Source organism: Leucoraja erinacea, chromosome 24 (assembly GCF_028641065.1).
Source record: "Leucoraja erinacea ecotype New England chromosome 24, Leri_hhj_1, whole genome shotgun sequence".
NCBI lineage: Eukaryota > Metazoa > Chordata > Chondrichthyes > Rajiformes > Rajidae > Leucoraja > Leucoraja erinaceus.
In genome coordinates, this window is record NC_073400.1 from 17,488,517 (window position 1) to 17,501,715 (window position 13,199).

A 13,199-nucleotide genomic window follows, 5' to 3' on the forward strand; every position below is an offset into this window, starting at 1 on the left:
AGGGTCTCCGACGCTGTAAGGCAGTAACTCTACCGCTGCGGCATCCCTTGGTGTTGAGGTCCCAGGCACTACACAGTTCTGAACTGGTTCTACAACATAGAACAGCACAGCACGGGAACAGGCCCTTCAGCCCATAATGACCCACTGAATTCCTCCAGCACTTTGTGCTTTGTCCAAGATTCCAGCTCCTGCAGTTCCTTGCGTCTCCATAACCGTGACGTGCATGTACTCAAATATAACACTGAACAATAAATTTAAGGCAAATTTTTAATTTTATTTGAAATGCTGTATAAAAATAACTTTTCTTCCTTTCTATTTAATTTACAGGTCTAATGAAATGACAGTTCAGACTCCAAGCTGCATACATGCAACCAAACCGTAAAGATATAGTATGTACAATAAAAACAAATCATTTCTGCAGTGGCATTCTAGTCAACCCATACAAACCAACAGGACACATTAAAAAAACACAATCCCTCCCACCCCCCCCCCAAAAAAAATTGTCTAGACATTAAATACATATTCAGTACAACATGCATTTAACAGAAGTGCTCAATGTTATATTTACAAAGTCTGGAATTTTTCTTTCAATGACATCACCTTATTAATTTGGTTGTAAACACAGAGTGAACTGAATTAAAGTCTGACAAGATCTTATGAAAATGTGTGGGTCTTCAAATGAGCAAATAATTAATGTGGAATGAACAAGTTTGTTGGAAGGTAGTTGTCCATAAATAAATAAATATAAATAAACCCACCAGTCAAAACTTTTTATATAATATATCTGCTTAAAAAAAACCTCAACTTCACTTAAATAAATAAACGGGTAAACAGAACAGCGCCAACAATGTTTGTTGTAACCAGTACTTCGAAAACAGTTTATGTACATTTGTTTATATATTTATATATCGTATATACATATGTGCACACATGTACAAAGATTTAGAGTTCATTCATTGCATTGGTTGTGCATTGTTGTTGATGCTCTTGCACGCCTTGGCTTCACGTTGAGTGTATTCGACAAGATGACTGCACAAAAAGTGTTGAGGGCCGATTAGTGGTGATAACGCGGCGATGAGGTTTGTCTTCCATCTATTTTACCGAAAGATGTGAACAAAAACTAGTGGCGTTACTGGGAGAAAAAAACCTCAAACGTGCTGGAGTAACTCAACGACTTAGGCAGCATCCCTGGAGAACGTTGGATAGGTGGAGTTTTGGGACATAAGTTATAGTAGCCCATCAATCATGGCTAATCTATCGTTCCCTCTCAATCCCATTCTCCTGCCTTCTCCCCAAAACTCCTGACACCCGCACTAATCAAGAATCTGTCGATCTCCACCCTGAAAACATTGACTTGGCCCCCAGTCATCTGTGGCAATGCATTCTAGATTCATCACCCTCTGACTAAAGAAATTCCTCCTCATCTCCTTTTTAATGGTACGTCCTTTTTAACATTGCCCGTCCATGTTCTCCAGAGATGCGATGTGACCCACTGAGTTACACCAGCACTTTGTGTCTTTTTTGTTTTGCAAACCAGCATCTGCAGTTCCTTGTGCCTGCAGCAGCAATAAGTAGTCCAGTCTGTTTTTGTGTGTACGTATGATGGTTGTGCAGAGAAATTACGAAGAAGCAGCAGAGATTCAAGTATTTCATTGTAAGTTGGTGGGTCCAGTGGTTATAAAAGGCACTCGAAGAGGAAGAGTCAGGCTTGTCGTAACGCACGATTCAAGTTCCTATCAACCGGAATGGAGGCAGATGGGGACGGGGGCGATTCCTGTTTTGTCATCACCCCTCACACTAATCGCAAGGTTTATAAAAGGCTGTGGAATCTGGTAGATCCAAACCAGGCAGGTTTTTTGGTTCTTCCAAAGAGAAGGCAAATGGTTCTACGAGCATCAGTCCACCTTGTTTCGCAAGTCCTAATTTGCTTGGGTAATGCTCGCTGATTCTGAGCTCAGACTGTGCAGTCTTAGTCCAATGGCATCTTGTGAAACTACACTATTCTGCATCCAAGGGTGATTGATAATGTCTTCAAACGATGGCCGATCAGAGGGCCTCAAGGAAAGACAGTACTTGATGAGATGTTGACATTCTAAAATCAAAGGGGAGAAACTGGGTTACCAATTGTTGGGATTGTTTGAACATATATATTTTCCAGCAAATTAATTAATCTTACAACAGTTGTACACTATATTTATAGGACTAGGAAACATCAAATTATTTGGAATAACTGCCCAAACTTACAAACTGCAGTCATTGAGCAAATCAACATTTATTTTTAAACACACAAAGTGCTGGAAGAACTCGGCGGGCCAGGCAACATCTCTGGAAAACATGGATGGGTGACATGGATTGCGACCCTTCTTCAGTCAATGATGGTGCTGTCTGAAGCAGGGGCCCGACCCGTTCCCTTCACAGATGCTGCCTGACCAGCTGAGTTCCACCAGCACTTTGTGTTTTGCTATATATTTAAACTCTCTCGTGGTCAAACAAAAAGCTCAAAACTGCAGCTTACCAGATGAAATTCTTCGTCTGAATAAAATTTGTCCGCGAATTATTTCCTCGTCTTGCTCAAATGGAATGTCTCCACATACCATGTCATACAACAGTACGCCCAGGGACCATACAGTTGCAGATCTGCCGTGGTATCTGTGGTAACGGATCCACTCTGGAGGGCTGTACACTCTGGTTCCTGTGAATCAATGAAGAATAAACACTCATGAACACTGGCTGTATGTTTTCTAGAACAGTGACACTTTAGTTTAGCCACTTACACATAACGGCATTCCCTTTATCCTGTATCTATACACAGTGGACAACTCGACTGTAATCATGTATAGTCTTTCCACTTACTGGGCAGCGTACAACAAAAAGCTCTTCGAAGATGCACAAAAAATGCTGGAGTAACTCAGCAGGTGAGGCAGCATCTTTAGAAAAGGGGGCGTTTCAGGTCACAACCCTTCTTCAGACTGAAACATGCTTCAGTATAAACCAGCATCTGCTGCTCCTTTCTACATAAAAACCTTTTTGCTGTACCTCGGTACACGTGACAATAATAGACTAAATACAGCATGGAAACAGGCCCTTTAGCCCACCGAATCCACACCGGCCATCGATCACCTGTTTACACCAATTCCATGTTATCCCACTTTCTCATCCACTCACTACACACAAGGGCAATTTTCAGAGGCCCAATTGAGCTACAGACCCACCCGTCTTTGGGATGTGGGAGGATATCGGAGCACCCGGGGGAAACCCATGCAGTAATTGGGAGAACGTGCAAACTCCACACGGAGAAACAACCCAACTGAGGATCAAAACAGGGTCTCTGACGCAGTGGGGCAGCAGCTCTACCAGCTGCACCAATGTATGGAAGTAAATATATAAATTAACAATGAAAGAAAGCAAAGGGCAGAATGTCAAACATTTATGGCATTGTGTGACTGACAGTGAAAAGTTCTGACCCTAAACATGGCCATTCAGAGCTCCCTCCAGAGCTGCAGCCTGACCTGCTGAGTTATACTAGTTATTATTGTCACATGTACTGAGGTAAAGAAATGCTTTTGTTTGCCTTCTATCCAGTCAAAGAAGACCACACATGAATCTAATCGCCTTCCACTGATAAAAGATTAAGGATATAGCATTTAGTGCAAGATTGGGGTGGATTGAGACCCGTGTTCAATTCTGACTGTGGGTTTTTTCTGTATGTTCCCTCTGTGACTGCGTGGGTTTTTTCTGGGTGCTCTATTTCTTTCCAACATTCCAAAAGGATACATGTTTGTAGGTTAACTGGCTTGGCTAAAAATTGTAAAAAAAAATGTCCCCTCTGTGTAGGATACTGACTGGGTGAACCCAAGGGCCTGTATCTTTAAAGTGTAAAGAATTGCACTAGACGTTATTCCCTTTATCGAATCATGCTGTCCACATTTACAGTATTTGGTGCAAAAAGATGAAACATTGAAAACGACAATAAAGTGAACCGTATTTAGTGATATTACATTGAAAAGGAAAATAAAGGGAACGCTATTTAGTGCAAGATATTACATTGAGATTCTCCAGAACTGTGTGTTTGGTTTCAGAATCTGCACTCACTTGTACATCTAAAGGTTAATCCACTCTCACTAGATTCATTGGCTAAAATTCAGTAAGTGTTTTCTTGTTCACAAAAGACTACACCCCGGTCTGAGAATTCAAATCATCTGCACTATCTAGCTGCGCATTTTGCAGGCTGGAAGTGCGGTTCACCCCCGCTTCCTGCCCGCCTTGTTATAAACTAGCATTTATTGACTCGTTGCCATGTGACATTTGTTTACAAACTTTCGGTTGTAAAAGGCACATGTTCCCGCCGACTGGTGGCGCCCAACATTCAGCATTTTGCACTAACGGTTTTGCACAACAACTCACTCATTTGAAATTGCAGCCAGTTTATTTTGCACTGAGCTCGCCCGGCTGTCGGGAGACTAGCGGCTCCTCAGCAAAATTACAAACGCAATTTGCACCGCCACAATCTTAAAACATTACAATTATCGTGCATTTTATTTAAAAATGCAGTTACTATTTAAAAAAAATACTGCATTGTTTTTAAAAAATGCCCGTCAGAAATGGCAAACCCCGCACACACATATAAATATCATACAATTTTTTTTAAAGCAGCTTTTTTCCAAAAGTCTGCATTGTTAAATAATATGGCCTGAGAATTTACAAACCCCACACACACGCAACTAATATATTGCAACGAGATAAATATGCAATATTGATTCATTTGCATTGATGGCAAATTTGCAACGGTGTAATTTGCAAATGGGCGGATGTTCAGAGGGAGCAATGTATCCAGTTTAAATAAATTATCAACGCGTCATTTGATATGGGATGGAGAGAATTAAATGATTTGCAAGCAATTCTTTCCTGCACCCCAGTGTGTCACAGGATTAAATAACTTAAAAACGTTTCCAGGAGAGGGAAATAAGTAAGGGGAGAAATACAGGAGAAATGTGTGCTCAAAATTTGGAGGCGCGTTTCCAGCCGAAGTGCGGGTCCCTGCTTTGTAAGACCAAGGTTCAGTTTCCAAAACAGTGTTACGCAGCAGATAAAAACGAGCTCAAAACAAAGGGGAGGCGCGCTGCCAAATTGCAGCAAGCGGTGGACGCGCCGCCTAGTGGCTACAACACCCAAGATCAAATCACCTCCCATCTGCCAGCCCTGTCGGGAACTTGCCCCCACCCATCCATTACACTCCCTCCCTCCCCAAGCTGTAGGCATTGCTGCATCTGCAGCGCCCGTCCACAAACCCAACCAACAGAAAAATTCCCACTAGCAGCACTAATTACAACCCCCCTCTCTCATTTGCATATTCTAAAGGAAAGCCCCTCAGCCCCTCTCCTTCCACTTTGCAAATGTTGGCTTCCAATGTCCTTATTATTAAAATTCAGCAGAAAAATCCCAACAACGCAATTGACGAGGCCGGATCTTGTGATTTCACCGCAGTACTGCATTGGCAGCAGTTTTATTGTTATTTTTTTTCGCAGTCTCTCTTTTCAATCACAGAGCAACCGTTTGTTACGCTCGCAGCCCTCGTGATTCTCGTTACCTCAAGAGCCCCCGGCTCTGCCCGCCCTTCCCGTCATGTGAAAGGTAGCTAGCTGCATTATTCTGAAGGCAAGGCAACGCCTCTCTGCAACGCTAAGCGCCCCTCTTTCCCTGTCGCATCAGCAACCAAATAAGGAAACTGATCCACCAAAACAATAACAAAACCGCTCGCTCCTTCACCTCCTGGAAACCAAGGACACACACACAGCCACCGACAATCACCTTGAACCTCAATTACACAAAGTGTAACCGGAGTAACTCTCTGTTTTGCTCAAGATTCCAGCATCTGCAGTTCCTGGTTTCTTAAAGACCTATCTATCAATCCCTGTCAACATTTCCATATCTGGATCCAAGGAAGCCTCGTTTCCCAAGCTTGCAGTCGCAAGGTCATTCAGCAAGAAAGCAGGCCATTCGGCCCAACCCACCAATGCTGACCCATCATGCTAAAGACCGAACCCCAAAACATCTCCTGTTCATTTCCTTCCACAGATACTGCCTGACCCGCTGAGCTCCTCCAGAACTTCCGTGTTTTTCATGGAAAACAGGCCCTTCGGCCCAACACCTCCGTGCTGATCAAGATGCCTCCCTTCCACAACTGGCCCCATTAAACATCAGGCAACGCTTTCTAAGAATTGATTCCACTGTTGCAAGATTTCACTAAGAAAGTGAAAACTCACCGTCAAAGTCAGTGTAGATTGTATCCTTTAACAGCGCACCCGAGCCGAAATCGATCAGCTTTAGTTCCCAGTTCCTCATGTCGATGAGAATGTTCTCGTCCTTGATGTCCCGGTGAATCACCCCGCAGCCGTGACAATGCCTCACCGCCTCCAAGATCTGGCGGAAAAAGTTCTTGGCTAAATCCTCCGGCAAGGCTCCCTTCTCGGTGATAAAATCGAACAGGTCCTTAACGGCCTCCGGCCTCTCCATGACGATTATAAAACTATCGGGTCTCTCGAACCAGTCCATCATTTTGATGACACCCCGGCATCCCGTTCCCACCCGCTTCAGGAGGGCAATTTCGATGGGAACCCTGGATCCGTTAGACTGCACAAGAACCAAAGCACTACTGTTAAACTCTATCATTCACTCACATCAAGAGTTCTTCATTGTCATATGTCCCGAAGTGGAACAATGAAATTCTTACTAGCAACAATACAAGATATGTAAACATAGTACTCTGTAAACACTGCAGTATATAACTATCTGATTTATCTATATCCATATCTAAATGGCCATTACATACTGGCAAACTAAACATCTGCAAAACATCAGATATGTAAACAATGTACTCTATAAACACCTTTATATATAACTATCTATGATAGATCTATATCCAAATCTAAGATACATAACATGCCCACCGTATGCAGTCAAAGTAAACATCCCCATTTTAAAAAAAAATCTTATTTTATTTTATGTTTAAACTCCACAAAAGACTCGCCATTTGCATTCAACAAACACTACAAACTGCGTGTTACTTACCAATTCAGCCCATTCTGACACTCGATCTTTGGCAACGTGTTTGATAGCAACCTGCAACGTAAACAAAAATACTCCATTCAGTCACAGAAGGCAGCAAGGCACCGGCTGGGAAATTTTATTTTTGTGGGCAAAAGTTAAGAGCGATAAAAGTAAATCAAACAGAACGGGGGTGTGTACATAAGGTTAAGAGGGGGTGTAATTACCTGCGCCCCGTCCGCGACTCGAACTCCCGAATAAACGGTTCCAAACCCACCGCTACCGAGGACCGGTCCAACTTGATAAATCTTCTCAAAGGGCTCCCGCTCTTTCACTGTAACAACACAAAAAAAGGGGGAGGGAGGGGAGCAAATTAGTTGGGTCTCCATTATCACAAGATCTTTTGTTGTCTCCGTTCCGCACATGGTACAAGTCTACGCCGTCATGGCATCAAAAAAAATCCCTCCTCGACCGAGGTAGGGAGACTCCGCGAACGTGGGGAAAATACTAATTAGGTACCTTGTTGCAATTGAATTTTCGCCGGCATATCCACGCTTGATGTCGAGTACATATGAGCAAGAGATCCGATTTTTGAAAGCAGCATCCCTGGCCGTGAAACGTCGATTTCAGACTCGGCTATCACTTGCGAGATTCCTAAAGGAATTCCACCGGAATACGAGCCGGCACGACCAGCCCCACGTTTCAACAAGCTGTGAGCTTCTCCCTTATTCCACAACGCTTTGCAATGTCCCAGCAATTAAATACAGCAGGAGATAGATAGATCAAGTCTTCTTCTGTGCAGTCTTGGAGTAGGATGGGGAGAAGAATATCAAATAAGGAAACCAAAGAAATAAAGATTGTAGGAGCTGGATGAAGAGCGGCAAGTTCCGATCACGTCCGATTGCCTTGATTGCTTGGTGCGCTCCCACTACTAGCAACGACTATATACAGATAGTAAAAAAAAAGCCAAGCGTGCACCATCAGAAAACCCTAGAGGCACGCCTATTTGCATTGGCGTCAGAGGAAATAGGAGGGGAGAAACGGGTTTGCCAATCACAGGCTGAAGCAAAATAAAAGAATGAAACTGACTAGACTCGACGTGGCGGGAATGACAACGCGCCAAAAATATGCCTCCTGTATGTCTGCGTACAAATGGCTTTGATCCACTCATGTCTGCAAGCAAATATTTTCCAAGGAGTGCAGGCAGCTCTTTTTTTTGTTTTAGTTGGGAACGGTTCTGAAATTGGCCATGCAGCGTTTGAAAACGGAATCGCCCAATTTTATTTTTAAAAAATGCAGTCAAAACTGCAAGATATTTAGGAAATAAGCACATTTATGTTACACCGAAGATAGACACAATGATGAAGTAACTCAGTGGGTCATGCAGCATCACTGGAGAATCTTTGTTCTATTAATGAAAATGATTTAAAATATATATTGTAGTTACAGAGGTGGACATTTTTGGTGTAACAATGCATCCTCAGTGTGACTTTTAAAAGCGGCATGGCCAACAATACTTGAATTAAATAATCTTGATTAATTAAATTAATTAATTAAAAATGCTTGAATATTAAACAGTCTGAAGAAGGATGTCGACCCGAATTGTCGCCTATTCATTTTCTAAAGGGAAGTTGCGTGACCCACAGTTACTCCAGCACTTTGTGTCTTTAATACTTGATTTAAGATTGGGACTACTGGCGTATATAATATATTAAATGTTCTCCAGAGATGCTGCCTGACCCACTGTGTTACTCCAACACTTTGTGTCTATCTTTAATACTTGAATTGATTGGGAGTACTGGCGTATATAAATATATTAAATGTTCGCCAGAGATGCTGCCTAATCCGCTGAGTTACTCCAGCTCTTTGTCTCGTTTAAATATATATATATATTAAACGTGTATCGCAGCTAAGTTAAAAATAAATAATTTAAAAATAAACATTTTGTCCTCACAAATACTTTTTAATTTTACTGAGAAGGTCGAATGGTTGTGTGCCTAGAATTTGGGGATAAAGTTCATTAATTAAAACATTACATGCTGTCGGAGGCACGGATTTATTTTCAATTATAATTTTTACCACACACCAGTTTGGCTACGGTGACCCAGAGGGGGCGTGCACTATTAGGATAGACTATTATCTGAATTGTAAAATTAGATGAACGGTATTTCAAAAACTTAGCCGATGCAACTTTCATGGTATGCAGGATGCAGATTTAAAATATATTTTAATTCGTGCAAGTTTTACCTAGAACGTAGGAAATTTTCGAATTGTGTATGTTTTGCGAACACGTTTTTATGACCACCCATTAATGAAGCATGCATGCAAGGTGCACTTAAGTGTTTTCCAAGATTACTACACAATGCAATTTCTGCATGCATTTTTGTGTGAAAATAGAAAAGATTCTTAACGTGATGATTAATGGGCGTGCATGCATAATTCAGACGCTGTAATTTCCCGCCGAATCTTAGCCTGTAACCATTCATATGATCAATAATGCCGCCGAATTAATAGCTTCTGTCCTCATTGACATTTGAGATTTCCCTGCTATTCGGGGGCATATTGTGGATTTTAGGGGTTGCATTAGCGAGTGAGAAGTTTGGTAGCAAGATAGACCTTTATCTGGGGTGAAACCGGGCGAGCGATACAAATCTGCTTTGAATGGTGCTGGCGAGAAGACATTGCATTCCTGACATACTTTTCGAATTGGGTGGCCGCCGCTTTTCAGCGTGTGGGAATGAATAACAAAAAAAAAGCATCCCCTTTTTTTCCCCTCCCCTCCCGCGATCAAGGTGCAAGTGGGAGCAGGAGGAAATGTAACAGAGCCAGTGAGAGTCGAAGGAGGTCGCTGCTGAAATCATAAAAGCCCTTTCTGCAACGCATCACGGCTCAGGAATTTCCTTTGACTGATTTTTTCCCCTCCCCTCTCTGTCCACAGGGCTGGGAGGTGGTTTCTCTGGGATGACTACAATTTGAGACATCAGATTCAAATCCTGTTGGGTGGAGTTTAGTAAATGCGAATCAACACAGATCTAATAATTGAATCCAGGGAGTGTCTTTACAACCGAAAAAACGCGTGAAACTGGGACTTAAATAAAACAAAAATAAACTTTATTCAGATTGACAAAACATAAACAAAACAAAACCTGCAAAAAATCTTCATACGTTCTCAGAGTTATGGCTGTAGGCCAGTCCATCACACAAACCTGACTCCCCACCGAAGGCAGCATATCTGATGAGAAGGAATGGGTGAGTCCCCACCATGGACTCCATCTAAACTTCACGCTGACTCAGAAGATCAACCAACGTATCTCGACCCAAAACGTCACATTCCTTTTCTCCAGAGATGCTGCCTTACCCGCTGAGTTACTCCAGCTTTTTATGCCTCTCTTCATAATCAAAGACAGTGTACAACAAGGAACTGCAGACGCTGGTTTATGCCAAATATATACACACAGTGCTGGAGTAACTCAGCAGGTCAGGCAGCATCTTGAGAAAAAGGATGGGTGACTTTTCGGGTCAGGACCCTTCTTCAGGCCATATGAAGAAGGGTCCCGATGCGAAATGTCACCCATAATCAAAGACGTTCCACCCCGGTTCATCCTTCTCCCTGCTCCCGTTCACAGTAGGCACAGAAGCTTGAAAGCGTACACCGCCAGGCTCATGAACAGTTTCTTTCCTTCTGTTATCAGGCTTCTGAACGGTGTCTGATCAGACACATTCAATAATGTCATACTCAGTAGAAGTTAAAGTGTATCTTTAAACACAACACTCTTGCTACCCATGTGGCCGCCCTGGGGTGATATCCTTCGTTTGAGAATTGTCCCCACCGGACTCTGCCCCTCAATGTCCAGCAGTGGAAGGATCCTAGACTGTGGTCCTCCCCCACAGAGTCTTGGCATTGGCTGCACCGAGCTTCAGTGCATCCCTCAGCACGTACTTCTGCAGTTTGGAATAGGCCAGTCGGTAACGTTCCTTGGCGGACATTTCACTGTGCCAACCAGTTTCAGGCAGACCAACGAGTGTTATGTCTTTCACCAACTCCCAGCAGCAACTCAAAATCTCTATCTATCTATCTCTCTCTCTCTCACACACACACACACACACACACACATGTATTTGGGCTTAGGTTTATTATTGTCATGCGTACCAATGTACACTGAGAAATGTTCTGCATGCTATCTGAACAGACCAGATATACTGTGCATACATACATCAAGCCAAACACAAGTGCAAAAGTTGGAGCAAAGGAGAAGATACAGAGTACAGAATATAGTTCTCAGCAACTTATCTATAGACAAAGTCTAATGCCTGCAATGGAGTAGAAGTGAATCAGACTCCTAACTTTTAGAAGGACCGTTCAGAAGCTTGGTAACAGATGGGAATAATCTATTTCTAAGTCTTTAAGAAGGAACTGCAGATGCTGGAAAATCGATGGTAGACAAAAATGCTGGAGAAACTCAGCGGGTGCAGCAGCATCTATGGAGCGAAGGAAATAGCAACGTTTTGGGCCGAAATGCCTGAAGATGGGTTTCTGCCCAAAACGTTGCCTAGCGCTGCACCCTCTGAGTCTCTCCAGCATTTTTGTCTATTCCTAAGTCTGGTGGTTTCAAATGTATGTGCCTTCTGCCTGACGGGAGTAGAGAGAAGAAGGAATGTCTGAAATGGACAAGTCTTTGATTATGTTGTTATTTTTTCCGAGGCAGCGTAAGTGTAGATGGAGTCAATGGTGCGGAGTGTGCTCTGTGTGATGGACTGGGCTACATCCACAACTCTCTGTAATGTCACTTATACATTATCCACTCAAGCACGAGGTTTGCCCCAGTTTATCTACAAGATCATTTTGTAGTGAACCAGCGACAGACTAGGCAGCTCTCGGGTGAGTGCCTGTCTAATTTTTCTTTCCTCTCTGGGGAACTGCTTGACCTCTGCTCTGGGAAGCTTTGTGTTTCCTTAGCTCCAGAGCAACGTGATCATTAGATCTCCCGGGAAAATTAGATCTACTCACCAAAAGACCACCCGAGACTCCAAAGATAAACTTTGTACAGACATAGAAATATATACAAAAACATAAACCATGCAAAATTCTTAATACATTCAGAAATGGGAATGGAACAATACATTCTGGCTGTCTGTACATTTTAGAGTTTAGAGATACAGCGCGGAAACAGGCCCTACAGCCCACCAAGTCCGCACCCATGAGCAATCAACCCGTACACTAGCACTGCGTACACTAGCACTATCCTACACACTAGTGACAATTTACAATTTTACCAAAACCAAGTAACCTGCAAACCTGTACATCTTTGGAGTGCGGGATGAAATCAGAGCACGTGGAGAAAACCCACATGGTCACAGGGAGAACGTTCAAACTCCATACAGACAGCACCCGTAGTCAGGATCGAACCTGGGTCTCTGGCGCTGTAAGGCAGTGACTCTACAACTGCACCACTGTGCTGCCCTCAGCACAGATCACCTGGAGAGAGAGTCAAGAGAGCTTAATTGCCATATATACCGGCAAAGGAACAATGAAATTCTTATTTGTTTGCTGCTCAACAGGTTCATTAATGCAACAACACACACTAAATATACAAAAATTATTATTACAATTTTTTTAAAAGTTTTTAGTTTTAGAGACACAGCACAGAAACAGGCCCTTCGGCCCATCGAGTCCGTGCTGACCAGCGATCCACGCACATTAACACTATCCTACACACACTAGGGGCAATTTACATTTATACCAAGCCAATTAACATATAAACCTGTACGTCTTTGGAGTGTGGGAGGAAAAACAGAAGATGTCGGAGAAACCCACGTGGTCTCGGGGAGAACATACAAACTCTGTACAAACTGCACCCATAGTCTGGATTGAACCCAGGTCTCTGGCGCTGTACGGCAGCAACTCTAGCACCGTGCCACCATGCCGCCATAAAAGCTATGCCCTCTCGAATTTGACATTTCCACCCTGAGAGAAACATTCCGACTGTCTACCCTATCTCTGCCTTTCATAAATTAATATACTTCTATCAGGTCTCCCCTCAGCGTCTGACATGCCAGAGGAAATAAATGCAAATTTGTCCAACCTTGCCTTGTAGCTACTGCCTTCTAATCCAGGCATCATTCCGATAAACCTCTTCTACATCATCTCCAATGCC

General features: G+C 43.0%; 1 protein-coding gene and 1 long non-coding RNA gene across 2 annotated transcripts in view; one reads left to right on the forward strand and one right to left on the reverse strand.

The window, feature by feature from the left end:
• Positions 1 to 473, forward strand: part of LOC129708694 (uncharacterized) — a 110,556-nt gene extending 110,083 nt beyond the window's left edge. Inside the window, exon 3 of the long non-coding RNA XR_008725398.1 lies at positions 328 to 473. This is a non-coding gene — a long non-coding RNA (uncharacterized LOC129708694). The remainder of the gene's footprint in view (positions 1 to 327) is intronic.
• On the reverse strand, positions 254 to 9,115 carry LOC129708692 (serine/threonine-protein kinase pim-1-like). Its single transcript, XM_055654620.1, has 6 exons — positions 7,564 to 9,115; positions 7,272 to 7,378; positions 7,069 to 7,119; positions 6,264 to 6,630; positions 2,516 to 2,692; positions 254 to 2,092 (listed from the first exon to the last, which is right to left on the reverse strand). The coding sequence occupies exons 1-6, from the start codon at positions 7,646 to 7,648 to the stop codon at positions 1,920 to 1,922; spliced, it is 960 nt and encodes a 319-aa protein (XP_055510595.1). The 5' UTR covers positions 7,649 to 9,115; the 3' UTR covers positions 254 to 1,919.
• Positions 9,116 to 13,199: the final 4,084 nt, after the last annotated feature.